The sequence below is a fragment of the Diabrotica virgifera genome, chromosome 9 (assembly GCF_917563875.1).
Source record: "Diabrotica virgifera virgifera chromosome 9, PGI_DIABVI_V3a".
Taxonomy (NCBI): domain Eukaryota; kingdom Metazoa; phylum Arthropoda; class Insecta; order Coleoptera; family Chrysomelidae; genus Diabrotica; species Diabrotica virgifera.
The window spans coordinates 204,206,965-204,228,054 of NC_065451.1; the positions used below are offsets into that span (position 1 = coordinate 204,206,965).

Below are 21,090 nucleotides of genomic sequence, written 5' to 3' on the forward strand. Positions count from 1 at the left end.
TAATATGTTAAATTTTCTGGCGTTTATGTTAAATTGGTGCAGCATACGTTGTAAATCATCTTCACTTTAAGAAATTTGTATTGCATCGTCTGCATAGCAGATTATAAGTTGTTTTCTTCCATTTGCTATCTTTTTTTAGTTCCTACTTTTTTTATTATTTCACCCAAGATCAGGCTGAAAAATAAAAACTTAGGTACATGGGCGCCCATATAAAAATTTTCAGGGGGGAGGGGCAGACGTGAAGATTTTTCACATTACATTTTGTACACTATGGATAACAATATACAGGGTGATTGATTAGTGGGGTAAAGCTCAATAGATCGGCTATAGTAATAGATAGCAATAAAAGTTAATAACAAAAATTATAGACAACTTTGGGATTCATATTACAAAATTAGTATAAATGTTACAGGGTGTTCGATAACCGAGTGGCAAACCAAACTTATGTTTTTTTAAATGGAACACCCTGTATTTTATTTTATATTCGAAATCTCCTTAACTGCCCCATCACAAAAATATAAAGGTTTGTTATGTTATACAAAGTCAAAATGTCAAAATTTTCAAAACTGATTAATATTGCTAATTTTCTTTATACCGAATACACGGTGAGTCAGAACGCAAGTACATTATTTTCTTAGTAATTTGAAATGGAACACCCTATATTTTATATCACTATTGAAAAGTACTATTACCATACTTTCATTTTTATGTAACATGATATTTTCATTTTTCAGAGCAAATTATTAGTAAGTCTAAATTTTTTCAAATTTTAAGTAAGCCATGACTGAGTTGTCGAAAACTGGCAGTTCATCGTGATAAAACTGTTATTGTGTTATTAAATAGTTGAGATGAATTTTACTATTGAGGAAATGGTAAATCTGGCCGGATATTGGGGGAGTGCAATAAAAATGCATTGTTATCAGTAAGAATTTATCATGAGCGGTTCCCTGGAAAACGACAACTTACAAAAGCAATTTTTGAAAGATTGAATAATCGGTTTAACCGCACTAGTTCAGTTAGGTATGAAAAACACGAACGAACAAAAAGTACTGTAACAGAGGAAAACGAAATAGATGTGTTGGTGGCAGTTACTGAAGATCCACATACAAGTATTCGAAATATTTCCAAAGAAAAAGAACAAACTAACTACTCTGTGCAAAAAATTTTTGCAAAAAACAGAATGCACCCTTACCGAATTTAAATGCACCAAGAATTAATTCAGGAAGATTTTGTAAAGAGAATATTATTCTGTGAATGGGCCTTAAATAAAATCAATCAACAGATAGATTTCTTGGATAATGTACTATTTGGAGATGAAGCTACGTTTCATAAAAACGGTTCAGTCATTGCTTACTTAAAATTTGGAAAAATTTAGACACCTAATTAATAATTTGCTCTGAAAAATGAAAATATCTCGAAAACTAATAAATTTAGACATAGGGAATATTATATAAAAATTAAAATACGGTAATGGTACTTTTCAATAGTGATATAAAATACAGGGTGTTCCATTTAAAATTACTGACAAATTGATGTACTTGCATTTTTTACTCACCCTATATTTGATATAAAGAAAATTAGTAGCATCAATCATTTTTGAAAATTTTGACAATCAATAAAAAAATATCGCCAATAAACCATTTCTGTTGTGCTTATTTTTATTTATACAGGATGTTGAACTTGTTACGATTTTCATATAAAATTGGTTATAACTTTGTACATACCCTGTATAACATAACAAACCTTTATATTTTTGTGATGGGGCAGTTAAGGAGATGTCAAATATAAAATAAAATACAAGGTATTCCTTAAAAAAAAACACAAGTTTGGTCTGCCACTAGGTTATCGAACACCCTGTAACATTCTAACTAATTTTGTAATATGAATCTCAAAGTTGTCTACAATTTTTGTTATTATAAATGTATTTGTAAATACCCTGTATAACATAACAAACCTTTATATTTTTGTGATGGAGAAGTTAACAGGATTTCGAATTTAAAATAAAATATAGGGTGTTCCATTAAAAAAAAACATAAGTTTGGTGTGCCACTGTGTTACCGAACACCCTGTAACATTTTAACTAATTTTGTAATGTGAAGCTCAAAGGTGGCTAAAATTTTTGTTATTAACTTTTATTGCTATCTATTACTATAGCGGATCTATTGAGCTTTACCCCACTTAACTAATCAATCACCCTGTATGGGTGATTCCATTTCAAATCACTCAATTTTGGAGCAAAAAAAATTTTGGATCTCCGATTTGTCTGAAAATCGGTATATAGATTCTGCGGGACGTAAAAATGAGATATGTAAGGTCAAAAATTCTTCTTCTTTTTTTCTCAAAATGTTATTTTATGCGATTTTACAGTGATTTGGTGTTTATTTAAACAAATTTGCATTTTCTATCGTAAAGTATCAATGGAAAACATAATATTTTAATAGAAGGGACTCAAAAATGTCATTATATGGCATTATAACAAGTTACTTTGATTCAAAACAAGTTTTTGATCAAATTTTATAGTGTAGAAAACGTTAAAATACAGTTTTTACATTTTTCTCCATTCCCAAAATACATCATAATCGATTTGGCTGAAAATTTGCCCACAGATAGCCAAAACATAGGACAAGTGGTTAGAAGGATTTGAATTTTATTACAATACCAAAAAGTTACATGCAGTAATATTAGACTCAAAAGAAGAAGATTTTTTTACCTTAAATATCTTATTTTTACGTCCCGCGGAAGCTATACGAGTATACCAATTTTCAGACTAATCGGAAATTTAAAATTTTTTGCCTGAGTGATTTGACATGGAATGTACTATATTATAATTTAAAGCACCCGAAAAGCCAGGGGCGCCACGGCCTTCCCTGCCGCCTATGCTCAGGTAATTCCCTTGTCTTATCCCATTGACGATTCGCATTAAGATTGCAGGGGCCAATGCGGTATCAAATTGAACCGAGCTAAGAGCCATTATAATTGTTTACATCTTGTATTTGATAGTTCTTTCATTTATCAATTTAGAAGCAATACAAAATTCAAGATATATCCTACAAATATATGGAAAATATACAATAAAAAAAATCAAAAATATTATGGGCAAATACAAATGAAATGGCCGTTTTGATTTTATTTGTAGTTTTTGCATTTTTTGATAACAGTCTATTAATAATGGAAATTGATTTTGAATTTTGCTTTAATATGTTTTCAAAAATAAAACATAATTATTTTTACGTACACTATCTTTGTAAAGAATAAAAAACAGTATTTTTATTTATTTATTTACCTAATAATTCTACAGTATGTTGACAGTAAAATACATACCTACTTACATATTAAAGACTCGATTGACAGCCCGTTGGAAACATTCCAATAAAGTCTAATTCTCTCTCTTACATATAATTTTTAAAGTTTATAAAGAATAATTGTAAAGTTATGAATACACTAATATTTCAATCAACGATACACTTTAACCGTTTGTAACCCTGAATTAGTCAAAACAAAGTTAGGTTGGTAAAAAATATTTTGCAGTTTATTTGGTCTGTATGTAAGCAACAATGCTCGAAAATATGAATTTTGTAAAAAAACAAAATGTAATTTTTATATTGATGAATAAGTATGTATTGAATGCACTCTGTTAGTTCATGGAACAAAAACGCCTCTGTATTGTTAGATATCGTTGCCAAGTTTCGAGACGAAATAAACTGTACTGAAGTTAGTACTTACTGTAATTACAAATTTTATTTCTTACTAAGATTTGAATAAAACAGTAGAAAATAGAAAACTCCTCTTGTCTCTAGTGAAAAACAAAACAGTTTCTGCTACTAACAAAGCATAAATGTACAACTGTACATTTGCCACTACATCTTAGATCTAAAGTTTTTGATGCATGCATTATTCCGATATTAACATATGGGGCACAAACATGAACAATCACAAAAAAGAATATGAACATACTCAACACGCGATGGAAAGAGCAATGCTTGGCATATCACTTAAGGAGGGGGTATGGTTTGAAATCAACATATCAAGCACATTTTTGTGAATTTTTTTCGAAGCTATGGTAGAATTATTTTATTTTTAAATTAAATAAGCATATTAAGTACAATTCAAAGAATATGTTAGAAAAAAATTCAATCCAAAATATTGAAAAATAATCCATTGGTGACAAATTTTGACAGGCAGCTCACAAAAAAATGGATTTTGCGGTGGACATCAGAACTCGACACTCGATCATACGAAACAAAAAATTCAAAAAGATTTTATTAGCTTATGAGTTTCACGAGGTCACAACGTCGAGTTTTTTATTATTTTTAATGATTTTTGAATTTTTGGTATCACTCAGAAATCAAAAAGAATAAATTTTTGGTAAAAATTTTGTGAAAATCAACAGATTTATTATTGTTGAACAAAAATAAGCAGAAAAAGAAAAATATCTCGACGTTGTTACCTCATGAAATGTCTAAAGAAAATCTGTGCAAAATATCAGATAGATCGGCCTAGTAGTTTTTCAGTTACAATGTCCACCGCATTTGAAAAAGCAGTTTTGAGAAAAATGCGTTTAAAGTTTTGACAACTGCATCTTCATCTTCTTATTTGTCTGCCAAATCGTAAAGTGATGCACATTGGAATATGTTTTTTGAATCGAGGAATAATCTACAAAAGAGAAGGCGAACAGTTGTTTAACGTTTCTCACTACGCTCAAGCGTGCTGGCGCGAAGTCGCGGCAAAGCGAGTCGAAGGTAGGGATATTCAACACCCTGTATCTCTGGTAATTTTACTCCGATTATTTTGAAATTTTCAGAGTGTATTCTTGAAAGTATGCACTTTTATTTGAAATAATAAAAAGAAATTAAATATTTCAAACCATACCCCCCCCCCTTAAGGCAGGAAAACAAACACATGGATAAGACAGAATACCAAAGTCACCGATGTGATACAAAAATCATTAAAATTGAAATGGGAATACGCTGGGCATGTAGCTAGGAGCGATCTAAACAAATGGCACAGAACAATTCTAACCTGGAGACCATACCAACACAAAAGACCCAGAGGCAGACCTCCTATGAGATGGACAGATGATATGAAACGAACTGCCGGGAAAAATTGGCTACAAGTAGCGTACAACAAAAAACAATGGAAAGGAAGACTTGAAGAGGCTTATGTTCAGATGTGGACGTGAATGGTTAGACGAAGAAGAAGAAGACATTTGCCACACATGAGTTACGGTACAATGACCGCTCATGAGTGGCTATGATCCAGTATATTCTATCACTCGAATTCAATAAGAGGTTACCGCCTGTCAACATTGAACATTCTGGACTCTTGCAGTACTAATTGCGACGTACTGGAACGTCATATTCAGCATTTCTAGTGATTATAAAAAAGCATGTCAAAACCACCTGAGTTTCAGTCTGATTCGTTTTCTTTGGTTTTGGGAAGAGATGTAAACTTAATTCTGGGTTCCTTTTAACCCAAGAATTACAACGGGAACACAACAATAGTAATTCATTTTTAAAGCTAAAATAAAGTCTCGATAAAAACTCGAAAACACAGTATACTTTTAAGGTAAAAGAAAATAAATAATGGATCTTAGCTCGGTTACTGCAATAGCCACTAGAGGGCGTATTGCTTAGGACGAAATGCCAATTGCTAGTTTCAGTTGGGTCAGTTAGTTTTTCTTCTACTTTTACTTTTATTGTATTGTTCTGGTAGATATTTTCGATCGTTTTGATTATTCTTAGAGGTATCTCTGTTTGGAGAGGATACTTGTTAAATTATAAAATAACACTAACATAATCTTCTTTTTCCTTTTTAGGGATTTAATCCCAATAATCAGTGCTCTAGAATACAACACGTGGTTTACAAAGTTACGGGCGAATCAAGTGAAGTTATCCCACGATAACATCGATAGGATTTTGCACGTTTTACGCAAGTCCCTCAATCTGGAAGAAATTTATCTGGATAACTTAGGTCTAAAGGCTGATTTTTTGAACAAGCTGTCCAGTGTTCTTAAGCTTAATCTTGGATCCGCGTTACATACTATAGATGTATCGTGTAATCCAATAGAAGATAAAGGTAAGTGCAATTTTTACAGTTTAAACTAACAATAAAACACTGAAAATTGTTGTTTTTAATATTTCCAAAAAAAATTTTTTACAAATTAATATCACTACAGCTGTTTCGAGCTATAGTTAGGAATAGAGGAAAAACACGTTTGTTTCTTCCAAAAAAAAATATCAATGCAGTAACCTTTTTGGACAATTTCGACCACTTCACGTGCTTCGGGTACAACAACCAAGTTGTTTAGTCTGCCCTTTGCCGTTGACGTTTAGGATCGTAGTCAACCTAGGCTGTAGTTAGGACTTGAGAAAAAAACCCATATGGTTTTTCAAAACACTAATGCAGTAACCTTCTTGGACGCTTTCGACCCCTTTAGCTGCTATGTTGCGAAACAATTGAGTTCAGTTTACTCTCTGATTTATTGTTGACATTTATGATTGTAGTGTTAACTGCAGCATCCATCTTATCTAGCCTTTCCAGACCTAGTTCATTGATAAAAATTCAGTTGAGATGCCTAATTTAACCCCTGTTCAATCGTCTATCACCTTTCCTAAGTAAGTAAATTTTGAAATGAATTTCGACTCGATTCAAGTTCTCTGTTTAACCCAGGTATGACAATACCAAGGCACCTTTTAGTATTGTCATACCTGGGTTAAACAGAGAACTTGAATCGAGTCGAAATTCATTTCACTTATTCCCCGTTAGAGGGCGTTCTAACCAAACTGCGATATAAATAGTTTTAATTTATATCGAGTCGCCGTTGACAGCCCAACGCAACGTTGCCAAGCAACTCAGAAACTTTCAATTAAATACACATCAAAACTAAGGTCGTGTTGGTGTAAATTTGTCTTCCTCAGAGCCTCCTTGACAACAGGTAGACCTAGAAATAGTACTATCGGAGGATGGAGGGAGACAGATTTAAATCAAAACGAAACCGTAGATTTTCTTATTTTAAGTAATTTTTGTATCATTAAGATTTCACAAAGACGTTGAAATACTAAAGCCTATTTGCATAACATTATTTCTTAAGAAGATATGATCATATTCGATATGAGGCTCCATAGCACAGGCCGACAAAATTTGACCAATCATCGGGCCCGGTGATCAGAATATACTTTTCAGAAGGTTTTTAGTGCACTGAATCCGAATCTGATCTCCAAATTGCCAAATTTGTTCTGGTTTCTGAGATATCTTAACCTAAAAGTTTAAAAATAGCTGCTTTTGGATGGGTTTTGGTTGTTTTGAGGTTGTGTAGCATCGTAATATTATTTTTCTCCTAGAAACCGCAATAACCATCTTAAAGTATATCCCAATCTTTTAAATGACGTATTTCTTTATCAAAAAACTCATCGATTGTATCACGTCTGTTATCTCAATGGATTTTCAGGTATAAGAAAATTCACAAAAATGAAAACTTATTCAATATCTCAACAAAAACTCAACTGAGCATACTCAACCGCATTTGAAAGAGAAAGACATACTTTAAGATGTTAAATTAACGGGTTTATATAACCTCAAAAATAGCAAAAACAGCTATTTTTGCACTTTTAGGTTAGATATCTCAGAACCTAGACTCAATTTGACAGTTTTGAGCTCCGATTCGTATTCAGCGCACCAGGTATTTTCAGAAAAGTTTAGTCTGTTTTTTTTTTGTATCTCAGTCTTGTCGGCTGAGGTAGTCTTTAAACCGTCTAAAACTTCAAATTTTGTGCTTATTTTGAATCCGTTTAACTTTAATACAATTATAAATTGTTTAGAATTTAAAATATAATTTTATCAAAGGCTGATTTTATAAGCAGCTATTTAAACGTAAAAACCTTTGAAATTATACACTAACATACCGTTTACGTGTGTTTTTAGGTGCTACTTATTTGGGAAGTTGTATTCCCAAGCTCAATAAAGGTCTAGTCCATTTAAATTTGTCTCATTGCGGTTTAAGCTCAAAAGGAGTCAATAACTTGTTTGCGGCGCTCTGCAACAACACAAGCAGTTTTACCACCCTAACGTACCTCAATTTGAGTGGCAATAATCTAAAAGACGATATAAGTGTAAGTATATACGAAGCAGGGTAAAATGAAAGTAAAATATCCACTAAAACGTGCAGTATGAATGCATTAGTCTAGTAAAGTTTATGGTAATGACATATGCTCCTTGTTGTTTCAGAATTTTCACAACTTTTTGTCTCAACCGAACTCTCTTCAATACATTGACATCTCTTCCACTGACATCATTCTTGAAAACGTAAGTGATCACTCAATAATCATTAATAAACACGATGTAATTATTTTGGATGCTTTTTTTAGCTTTTTGGTGCTTTAGTAAAAGGCTGTACGACTAATCTAGTTCATTTAAACATTTCTAAAAACCCATACAGTAGCAAAAAGAACAAAGAAGCTCCGATATCCTTCAAGCAATTCTTTAGCACTACGCTTAATCTCAAATATCTCAACATGTCGCACTGTAAATTGCCGCAAGAGGCACTAAAGTAAGTTTATTTTTTATTTTTTGTTATGTCGTGCTTACTTATCAGATACGGTTTAGAGTGGCCCCCAAGATCTCCATATCTTACACCACGTGATTTTTTCTTAAATTACTTAAAATCAAAGTTTATATCGATCGACCACAAAATAAACAAGATCTAAAAATATAATTATTAGATTATTAATAGAAATATTTCTAATATACTACATTAACCACCGTACCGTCATAAAGCAGAGTTTAGTTGCACCACGATGTGAAATTCCGTCTCCAGATCATTATATTTATAGGAAACATTGATTTCCTAATAATGTACTATCTCTTATCCTTATTACCCGCCTTTACAGCTATTTTTCCAAATGAAAATTATCGTAATTTGGCAATTGTAACATATAATTTCAGCAAGACCTCCGCACTTTGCACTTCCTTTTCGTGGTTTTTTAGATGTTTTAGGAGATTGGATTGGTAGCCGCGACACATTAGAGTGGCCCCCAAGATCTCCAGATTGTACACCATTTGATTTTTTTCTTAAATTACTTAAAATACTACACTTATAGCTCCTTTTAGTAGTTCTTCGATCATTTCATGCCATTTGATAATTTTTTACTCATATTAACATTATATTATCTACATATTTTAGATGAATTTAAGTCGGTTTAATAAACCATATGCTATAACAAATATTTCTATTATCACTATTTGAACTAAGACATTATTTTAATCTGTGTTGTAGAAATTTATTGTTGGGATTGGCCTGTAACGAATTTACCAAAGAAATGACGTTAGATATTAGCAATTGTGGACTCGGCAGTCAGGGGGCACACGTTCTGGAATCATGTGTGCACGGCGTTAGGTGTATCTCTAGTCTTGATATTTCTGAAAACAGTAAGTATAATCATTTACGGAAAATAACCTAAAATATATAAAAAATCAGACTATAAAGTACTCTGGGCTAATTAGCAAAATACAAGGAAGAATTATTTACCAGCAATTTTATTGCTGGAATCGAACCTTATGATTGTATATATTAATAATATAGGTATGCAAAGTCCGCAGATAGTGTGCTACTTTTTTTATAAACAAAATGGCTCCCGAAAATCGTATTTTTTTCAATTTTTGTTCTATAACTCCAAAGATTTTAACTTTACACCAAAAACACCCAAATAAAAATTCACCGTAATTAAATTCTGCATAGAGACGTGTTTTTCCCGATTTCCTTCGACGAAAATTTTCCCCGGAAATGCGGTTTTTTCCAACAAAATCTTTAATTTTCAACTAAAATTTTAGATAAGTAATTGTTTATCAATAATTAAATAACTTGGTAATCTAAAATCTCTTTTCGTATAGATTATAATTCCAGAAGCCGATGGAAATTGAATGAACAGTTTAGCAACAATTGAATTGTTAATTAAAAATTTACGGTCGCTATAATAACCACAATAATTATGATACATAAGAATATCTATGATTTTTGTATAAAAAGACACTGTACCTATCTAATGCACTTTAAAGAATTGAAATTGGACTGTTTAAGCGGCCTCAGGAATATTTTAAAATTATAAACAATTTTTTGGCTTATAAACAAATAGAATATCTTTAGAAATATTAAATTAAATTAAATCATGAAAACGGTATTGGTAAAAAAGCGGCAGCACGCTTCTTTTAAAAGAAAAACGTTTAATTGTGATAAGTGGTTCCTAAGATACAACCGGTCAAAGTTGACCGGCATTTACGGCAAAGATATAAACAATAGGATCATAATTTTTGAACCATCACCTTTTTGTTTTTGTCCTCTTTCTCCACACCAATTTTCATATCTTTAAAATACTCATAACATATATTATTATAATAAAAACTAGCGATATTACGAGTGAAAATTGCCAAAAATAGCAAAATTCCAATCAAAAATTAGGTTGGAGAAAATGTAATCTCAAAGTTCAAAATCGGTATACGTTAAAAACATGCATTTTCTCGGCTTTCCATGGAGCAATTTTCTTCATTCTTTTTTTGTTCCCAAGTAACTCGAGTAGAGCCATCTAACTAACGCATTATTCAATGTCAAACTTGCTTTTGTTTTGTTATAATGGATTAATTTATTTATAAGAAAAGAAAACTACATATTTTCTCCAGTTGTAGACTTTTTTTAGATAAACTTACTACAAGTGTACCTTTTAACGTTAAAAACACAAATATTCTTATTTGAAAGCTGTATAATTATTTAAACAACATTTATTTAAAAAAATTAAAAATTTTTGTTATAATAAATAAATTAATTTATTATAACAGAACAAAAGCAACTTTGACATTTAATAATGCGTTAGTTAGATGGCTCTACTCGAGTTACTTGGGAACAAAAAAAGAATAAAGAAAGTTGCTCCATGGAAAACCGAGAAAATGCATTTTTTTAACGTATAGGTACCGATTTTGAACTTTGAGATTACATTTTCTCCAACCTAATTTTTGATTGGAATTTTGCTATTTTTGGCAATTTTCACTCGTAATATCGATAGTTTTTATTATAATAATTTATGTTATGAGTACTTTAAATATATGAAATTTGGTGTGGAGAAAGAGGACAAAAATAAAAAGGTGATGGTTTTGAAAATTATGATCCTATTGTTTATATCTTTGCCGTAAATGCCGGTCAACTTTGACCGGTTGGAACCACACATCACAATTAAACGTTTTTTCTTTTAAAAGAAGCGCCCTGTCGCTTTTTTCCAATAACGTTTTCATGATTTAATTTAATTTAATCTTTCCCGAGATATTCTATTTGTTTATACGCCAAAAAATTGTTTATAATTTTAAAATATTCCTGAGACTGCTTATATAGTCCAATTTCAATTCTGTAAAATGCATTAGATAGGTACGGTGTCTTTTTATACAAAAATCATAGTTATTCTTATGTATCATACTTATTGTGGTTATTATAGCGACCGTAAATTTTTAATTAACAATTCAATTGTTGCTAAACTGTTCAATAAATTTCCATCGGCTTCTGGAATTATAATCTATACGAAAAGAGATTTTCTATTACCAAGTTATTTAATTATTGATAAACAATTACTTATCTAAAATTTTAATTGAAAATTACAGATTTTTTTGGAAAAACCCGCATTTTCCGGGGAAAATTTTCGTCGAAGTAAATCGGGAAAAACGTCTCTATGCAGAATTTAATTACGGTGAAGTTTTATTTGGGTGTTTTTGGTGTAAAGTTAAAATCTTTGGAGTTATAGAGCAAAAATTGAAAAAAACACGATTTTTGGGCGCCATTTTATTTATAAAAAAAGTAGCCACTATCTGCTGACTTTGCATACCTATATTATTAATTTACACAATCATAAGATTCGATTACAGCAATAAAATTGCTGGTAAATAACTTTTCCCAAAAATGGCCTATTCTCCGATAATCTGCCCAGACTAAAATGTAATATAAAGTCAATTCTAGATTAGGTTAAGTAAAAATTAAAATTATTTGCCAGGGTTGTTATTGCTTCTTTTGATATTTGCTTGTCTCTTCCCATAAGTACTATGTCATCTGCATATGCTACTATCTTTGTTGAGCAGTGGGATATAGTTCCTTTAATCCCGCTAGCCTTGACTGTTCTTTCTACTGTTATGTTTAATAGTGTGGTTGACAGTGAATCACCTTGTATTTCGCACATTCTGAATCGCACTCTTGCTTGTTTCTATTGCAATTATTGTGTTTGTGCTACCTTCTTCTGTTGTTATTTTAGCTCGGGATCCATCCATAGTCATTTTTGTTAGTCTGATTAGCTTTGCCGACATATTTTGATTTTTTTTTCATTATATTAAATAATTTATTTCTTTCAATACAGTCAAAGACTTGTCTGAAGTCTATGAAGAGGGTTTGGCGTTCTATGTTGTATTCGTGGCATTTCTCAATTGTTTGTATAATAGGGAACTTGCGCATTTTTTTTATTACATAATAATGTTCAGTTTTGTATAAAAATGAGATTTCCAAAATTTCACGCTTCAAAAACTCATAATAACTTAGAAGTACAAATTTAAAGTCTTCTGTATTTTAAAATAGTTTAAACGACCCATGACGTTACACAGTTTAACTATATGGTTCGTTTTATGGTTATAATTAGGTATATTCTTCTTTAGTTTATTGGTCTCCACCTACTTGGGTATTTAGCCAGCTCGTCGTCGCGTAATAAAGGAAAAATATTTATATTCTAATGACATTTATCGTATGTCATTGTAATAATATATACCAGTTTGTTGAGATTGGAGTTTGATACAGTTTTTGAAGGAAAGGAAAGAAGGTTTACTATGAAAAATAAAACCATTTTGTAAAAGTACAAGTTTTCTATGAATAGTTCAAACGATCAAAAATACTTGTAACGTCACATAACTGTATTTTCTACTGAAGTTTATAATGTCTAATTTAAAATTATATACAATTTTGTTTACGAATGTAAACATATAACCCCGTGACGTCAGTCACGACGCGTTTTGGGCTGGCTGGTATAAGTTGAATTTTTAATCGTCTTTAGGGGCCAAACGAAAGACAAACAAAACTTTTTTATCTTTGATACATGTTTTAAATTATGTTCTGTTGTGATTTATAACATTTTTTTCGGATTTAAAATTTTATGCAAGTTCACTATTATGTGGATCGCATGTGTAGTGTATCTGCCTTCCCTGAATCCTTGCTGATAGTCCTCAATTTTTTCTATGTGAATTGAGTTTTTGTCTGATGAAGTCTGTTAAATCTTTGTATTTTGTACTAGGTAGACATTCCTCTATAGTTTTTGGTATTCTTATTTGATTATCTCACATGTCTTTTGTTGCGCATTCCTCCTCTTCAGGGCTTTCTTCTTCAGTTATGTGGTGAATTGTGTTTCCCATGATCTATTGTAAATTTTAACCACATTTTTTAAAATTCATTTAAATATTTATTTCATTTTAGATATGGATTCAGATCTGTGCAATGTTGTGATAGCAATAAGTAAAAATAAGTCTCTAAAACATTTAAACATGGCCCGTAGTATGAAAAAACACATGTCGTTGATCATGGATTCGGTAGTTCAGATAGTTCAAGACGACGAATGTCTTCTGCAATCGCTGATTATACCCGACTGTAGGTTGCGCGGGGATCTTTACAATCTGTTGAATGCTCTCGGAGATAATAAGTCACTGGAGGTGCTAGATATAAGCGGGAATTTGATCGGAGACTCTGGAGCTCGATTGCTAGCGAAAGCGTTGCAGATCAACAGCAAGCTGAAGAGTATCATTTATGATCGGAACAACATTACTTTACAGGTTAGTAGACAAACCTTTATTTACTAAAAAGGCTAGTTCCCTAGGTTGGCTGTATACCATATAGTTAAAAAAACTCTACCATGAAGTAAAAACCACTTCTATGTAATTGGTATATTTATTAAAAATTTTAAAAATCCCAATGGATTGAAAAAATGTGTCCAATTCAGAACGTTTTCGGACCTATCAGTCCATCATCAGTGAATCTAAAATAGAATAAGTAATCCCACTATTAAAATCGAAAGATGGTTGAAATTTTCAAAATTTTCAAAATTTCAACCATTTTTAAATTTTAATAGTGGGACTACTTATTCTATTTTAGATTCACTGATGATGGACTGATAGGTCCGAAAACGTTCTGAATTGGACACATTTTTTCAATCCATTGGGATTTTTAAAATTTTTAATCATCATCATTCTCTTTGCCTTATCCCTATGCGGGGTCGTCTTCCCTAATTGCATTTCTCGACACAATTCTATCTGGAGTCATATCAATGTTAACTAGTCATTACTCCCTCATACATATCTCTCACAATCTTTACATATTCGCCAGGGACTCCTTTTTTATTGAGTGCCCACCACAGAATCTCTCGAGCAACTCTATCATATGCTTTCTCAAGATCAATGAATACCATGTGAGCGTTGGTCTATTTATTCCTGCATTTTTCCATCAGTTGCCTTACAATGAAAATTGCATATGTTGTTGATCTGCCCTGCATAAAGCCAAATTGATTATCGAATATTTCGGTTTCTTCACGTATCCGTCTATCAATTACTCTCTCTCATATTTTCATGGTGTGGCTAAGTAGTTTTATAGCCCTGTAGTTTGTACATTGTTGTATGTCTCCCTTGTGTTTGTAGACAGGTGCTAATATACTGCTTCTCCATTCGTCTGGCATTTGTCCAACTTCCATAATTCTATTAAATAGACCTGCTAACTTATTCCTGTCTCTCCCAATGCTCTCCATACTTCCCCAGGGATATCATCTGGTCCGACTGCTTTTCATTTCTTTATTTTTTGAAGTGCTTGAGGTACTTCTTCGTTTGTTATTCTGGTAACCATTGCTGTTACTGTCTCCGTTAACTTCACAGGCTGTCTGTCAAATTCTTCATTTAATAAACTGTCAAAATACTTTCTCCATCTCTTTTTGACATCCTTTTCGTGAATTAGTATTTTATTATTTTCATCCCAGATACATCTAATCTGATTAAAATCTCTTGCTTTCTTTGCTCTCTGTTTGGCTATTTTATATATCTTTGCTTCGCCTTCCCTGGTATCAAGTTGATCGTATAGGTTTGCATTACACAAAACACTATCAATAGTTTTTTACCAATTGGTAAAAAAATAACAGAACACTGTACTGCATTGTACAACATGATCGAAGTCGCAGGCCAGCCAATCAATATCAACAGGCAACAGACCTAAAAAGCAATAACGTTACAATTAAAAAACGGCCGCGCCCCAGGACCGCAACGAATACCTGCAGAACTACTAAAAAATGGTACCGACAAATTAGCAAAAATAATAACAATATTATCTAACAGATTTTTAAAAGGAGAACCGGTATAGTCCTGTCGCCAGTGGCCGACTTACGGATGGTTATGGATGTTTTTTTTTATGTATTTTGACCCGTAGAACACGAAGTTTTTGGGTAACAGTCGATTCGGATGTCGATAAGATTGTTATAAAGAAAGAACTTGAGGAATCACATAACAGCGATTTTCCGCAAAACAAAACATGTTTTTTGTATTTTTTGGATCATTCTAAGCAAACAATGTTTTTACAAGTTTTTTCGTAGCATGCATAGTTTTCGACATAAACGCGGTTGAACTTTCAAAAAATCGAAAAATTGCAATTTTTGAACCCGAATAACTTTTGATTGAAAAATAAAATAGCAATTCTGCATACCGCATTTGAAAGTTCAAGTCAAATTCTATCGGTTTTAATTATTTTCATTGCTAAAAATTAATTTTTTTATTGTTAAACAAAGCTATAAACACATAGTGATTGAATGATATTTTCAATGCATTTCTCATTTGAAATCGAACGAGTAGGCGCGCATACAACAATTTCTACGTAGATTACGTACATTAAAACGCATGCATTGGGCACGGGAAACACTATGTGTTTATAGCTTTGTTTAACAAATAAAAACTTAATTTTTAGCAATGCAAATAATCGAAACCGATAGAATTTGACTTGAACTTTCAAATGCCGTAAGCAGAATGGCTATTTTATTTTTTAATTAAAAGTTATTCGGGTTCAAAAATTGCACTTTTTCGATTTTTTGAAAGTTCAACCGCGTTTATCTCGAAAACTATGCATCCTACGAAAAAACTTGTAGGACCATTTTTTGCTGAGAATCGCCCAAAAAATACAAAAAAATGTTTCGTTTTGCGAAAAATCGGTGTTATGTAATTCCTCAAGTTCTTTGTTTATAACAATCTTATCGACATCCGGATTAACTGTTACCCAAAAAATTCGTGTTCTACGGGTCAAAATACATAAAAAAACTTGGGTAAGTCCATCTGAATTAAGGAGGACGTTGTACCCCCTGGCGACAGGACTAGTACCACAGATATGGAATGAAGGATGGATAACATCTGTAGGTACATAAGAAAGGTATTAAACAAAAGCCAAATATCTACAGAGGTATCACCGTAACTGGCACACTGAATTGGCTGTGCAGAAGACTATTAAAAGATCTCATATGTCAAGAGTACCAGTCATACGAATCAGAGGAACGAAGCGGCTTTAAGGCAGATAGATCAACAATAAACAACATTTTCTGTATAACCCAAGTAATAGAAAAAAGCCTGTCAAGAGCCCAAGGGGTATCAATTACTTATGGTAGATCTAACGCGGGCATATGACACGGAACCCATCAATAGATTATGGGAAGTAGTACTAGAAAAAACCAGTATGTGTGGTCACACAAAATTCCATGTAAAACAAGTGGAATTTCAAACAATGTTTACATTTTTTTGCTCCCTTATTTGTCTCCACCTAGCGGACAACACGCGAACTAAACCTTAAAAATCGGCTTCACTTATTGCCCTCCAGTTCTACATATACCTTATTATTACTACACTTATGCCTAAAACTGACACTTGTCTATACGCATTCCATCCAAAGTATATTTATAGTTTCGGTCTCTTTCAGGGTTATCACGATATAGCATATGCTTTGGAGAGTAACTCAACAGTTCAATACATGCCGTTTCCAATTTATGATATTACACCGTGCATGAAGGCCAATGCTGAAAGAACAGAGTTAATTACGAGGAAAATTCAAGACTTGCTCAATCGCAACGTTTCTCAGAAACAACAATCCCTCAAAAGCTTTCCGATGCAACCAGGGTTCTTGCTAACTTCAAAACAGCAGGTAAGGAAATTTTGATCGAAGTTTTATAATAAAATACTTAAAATTCTATTTGATGGCTAGGCCCTGGAAAGATTAGTACAACAAACCCAAGATGCAATCAAGAATTTAACTAATGAGTCAATAGCTTCTACGAATGATGTGAATCATGCTACGGGCGTGATACAAGATGCTGAAAATGCTAGGCAGTTATTGGTGAGACTTCAGGAAGTGGCCCAACATCGAGATGATAAACGGCCCAATCCAGTAGAAGAGAGACTTCAGCAAGCAGCCTCTGACATTCACGCCAGTATTTGTGATTACATCCAGGTAAATATGTATTATCTTATATCTCTTAATATAAGAACTACATACTTTATCCTCAGAAGGAAACAGGTTGATTACCACTTTCCATCTTCTATTTTCCTCCAAACTATAAAGCATTTCTGTCTTCATTGATTTCTCCCCAGTTGTCCTGTTATAGTGCTTCAGATAAATGCAAATAATTTTTTTAAAGCTCTACCATTGTATAACTAGACCATTGTGTAAATAAACAATGGCTCTACATTAAATTTAACTTATAATATACATCCTTATCTAAAAAGTTTCTTTTATATTTGTGCTAACATGACATACCAGCTCTTATTTATGATACTCATACTGTTATATAATTTTTAACTGTTTCCATTCAGGCAACAACTGAGAAAATGTTGAAGTGCTGCAAAGAACAATGTCCCTATGTCTTACACGATGAAGAAACTGTCCAGGAAATAAAGAGGGAGTGTAAGAAGAAGAAACAGATTCCCTTTGATTTTGTTACCACCTGTATAAAGCAACAATCTGGAGTGGACATTATGAATAGAACGAGGTAAGCATAACTATGAAAATAATAGAATTCCGGTATACAAATTTGAATATTTTATTGATACTAAGAAACAAAAGGTCTCCAGTAAGTATACATGCTTATTATTCCAAATGTTTTGTTTCCCTACGTTCCTTAATTCGAATTTTTGCATACCTATTGCTTCTGAGTGATAATTACTGCATTGCAGTACAGAACAGTATATTTTTAATTTACTTTTTAACATTATGCTACCTTATTATGCCTTATCTAATATTATTTACAATATGTATAACTATTTAACTAAATGCCAAAATGTTTTGTTTCCCTACATTCTCTAATTCAAATTTTTGCCACAGCTGTGTTGTCTCTTTCGTTTGGCAATATGGATACATACCTATGTTTCTTCTTCTTCTTTTTATATAGACATTACTCTGTCTGTTTTTCAATGTGCCTCCAGTAAGTTGTCATTCCATCTTTTTCGTGGTCTTCCCACTGATCGTCTTCCTATTGGGGAACCGTCTCTCGCCGTCCTTACTACTCTATTTGTTGTCATTCGGCTTATGTGGTCGTTCCATTCGGCTCTTCTGCTTTTCACCCAGTTATTAATGTTGTCCATCTTGCATCTCCTTCGTATATCTGCACTTCTAGCTCTATCCCACAGCGTCTTACCATCGATTTTTCGCAATGTTTTCATCTCTGCTGTTTCTAGCATTCTTTTTGTCCTTTTATCAGGTCGTGTTTCTGCCGCGTATGTCATTATTGGTCTGATGACTGTTTCGTAAAATCTTCCTTTTACTTCTTTTCCGATGTTTTTATTTCTCCATATTTTATTTATTTATTTATTTACGGGTTTCCCCAATTTTATAAAAAATATACATATATAAACAATAAGTAGAAGTAAAAGTAGTAGTAGTAAAGTCCAGTAAAACAGTAAAAAAAAAACAAAAAATAAAATAATGAATTAAATGAAAGTGTGACAGCATAAAACTGTAGTAAGTACATACAATAAAACTAAATTTAACGTACACACAATCCACGTTATGCAGTGAAAATACATAATAATAATATAATATAAACCGACATTAATCAACTAACTATAGACAATAAAAAGTTAATAAATTACATAATACAAAAGCATTGTCCATGGCAAAAATTAACAAATCTATCTACTGAAAATATAATATTAAACATTAAACGTAAGTGTTGACCGGAAAAAATGATTTTAGTCGGTTTTTAAATACTCCACTGGAAGAAGAGAATAAATCGATGTCCAAATCATTCAGGCGACTCAAAGTTCTATCTATTGGTGAGTTAAGACCATAGTTTGTTGAATGATGAGGTACTTGGAACAAGTTATTATTTCTCAGATCATGGTTTGGAATATTAAAGTTTATTAATTTTAATAAATCAGGGCAATTGATTTCACTATTTAATAGTTTATAAATAAAAGCTAGATCATTTATAATTCTACGGTCTTTTAAGGAGTGCAAATTGAGATCACTACGGATGATGGTATAGTTGTGGTTTAGTTCAATAACATTATATCTCAATCTGTACGCTGCAAATCTTAAAAACTTATTTTGAACTCTCTCGAGACAAACAACATGAACATTATAAAATGGTGACCAGACAATAGAGGAGAATTCTAATAATTCTAATATAGATATAACGAATGATGAGTAAACAGCCTTTATTGTATTAAGGGAAAGATCACCACAACTGCGAAGTATATAACCCAATACTTTTGAAGCCTTTGCTGTCACATAGTTAATGTGATCCACAAACGTTAAGTTTTCATCGAATATTACTCCTAAATTCTTTACTATTTTAACATAAGAGAGCGCTTTACTGTCGATGACATATGATGATTGATATTTTTTTGCAACTTTGTGGAAGCTAATGAAATGACATTTATTAACGTTTAAAAAGAATCTGTTTTTGTTACACCACTCAACTAAATTATTGAGATCGTTTTGAAGGAGACTACAATCTTCATGATCTTTGATAGATCTGTACATCTTTAAATCATCAGCAAATAGCAAGTACTTAGAGTGATTAACACATTCACCTATGTCGTTAATAAATAGATTGAACAGAAGGGGCGAGCAATGAGCACCTTGTGGAACTCCAGATTTTATTTGTATTGCATCTGACATAAATGAACCCAGTTTGACTTTTTGTGTGCGACCTATTAAAAAGCTAGCAAACCACTTTAAAAGCTGATCGCTGAAAACATATGCCTAAGTTTATGTAACAGTAAGTAGTGGTCAATCCTATCAAAGGCTTTTGAAAAGTCTGTGTATACACAATCTACCTGACATTTTCTTTCCAGATCTCTGATAATAGATATTTCATAAGATAGTATGTTTGTAGTTGTGGATTTCTTGTGCATAAAGCCATGTTGATAATTATTTATTAATTGTTGACAAGTAAAACTAATATGGTTATAAATCAACTTATCAAGTAGTTTAGGAATGGTCGATTGTTTAGATATACCTCTGTAATTTTCTATATTTTCTCTTTCGCCAGATTTAAAAATTGGAATTAAATGGCTAGTTTTTCATTTATCAGGAAGAATGCCTAATTTCAATGATAAGTTATATAGAACAAACAATGGTCGAGTTAGACTGTAAGCACAGTTTTTCAAGAAAAAATCGGGAAGTCCATCTGTTACATTATTAGAAAGTTTTGACAAACCGTCATAAATAACTTCCGCTGTCAAAGAATCACACTTTATAGGTGAATAATTATTAAATGTTTCATGATAACTTACATCCAGGGAAGAAACATAAACTTCAGAGAAGTAAACAGCAAAAAGTTCACTTATCTGATCACCATTCACAGCTTTTTTATCAGCTATTAGATACATATTATTAGGAACATCATATAGATTTTTTTCGGCTAAAAAAATCTCCAAAATGACCTGGGATCGGTATTAAAATTATTTTCAAGGTCTTTTTTGTAATTCATAAAACATTCTTTAGATAAAATATTACATTGACTACATAAACTTGAAAACTCTATGTAATAACAGCAATTGCCAGTATTCTTGTAATTT

General features: G+C 32.0%; 1 protein-coding gene across 3 annotated transcripts in view; it reads left to right on the forward strand.

The window, feature by feature from the left end:
• The window catches only part of LOC114329788 (F-actin-uncapping protein LRRC16A), a 74,566-nt gene that overhangs the window by 12,723 nt on the left and 40,753 nt on the right, over positions 1 to 21,090 (forward strand). For all 3 annotated transcript variants that reach the window (XM_028279003.2, XM_028279006.2, XM_028279005.2), the window contains exons 6-14: positions 5,816 to 6,075; positions 7,921 to 8,108; positions 8,224 to 8,301; positions 8,364 to 8,545; positions 9,272 to 9,423; positions 13,478 to 13,830; positions 16,991 to 17,212; positions 17,273 to 17,518; positions 17,881 to 18,056. In XM_028279003.2, coding sequence (XP_028134804.1) covers positions 5,816 to 6,075; positions 7,921 to 8,108; positions 8,224 to 8,301; positions 8,364 to 8,545; positions 9,272 to 9,423; positions 13,478 to 13,830; positions 16,991 to 17,212; positions 17,273 to 17,518; positions 17,881 to 18,056 — 1,857 coding nt within the window. The remainder of the gene's footprint in view (positions 1 to 5,815; positions 6,076 to 7,920; positions 8,109 to 8,223; positions 8,302 to 8,363; positions 8,546 to 9,271; positions 9,424 to 13,477; positions 13,831 to 16,990; positions 17,213 to 17,272; positions 17,519 to 17,880; positions 18,057 to 21,090) is intronic.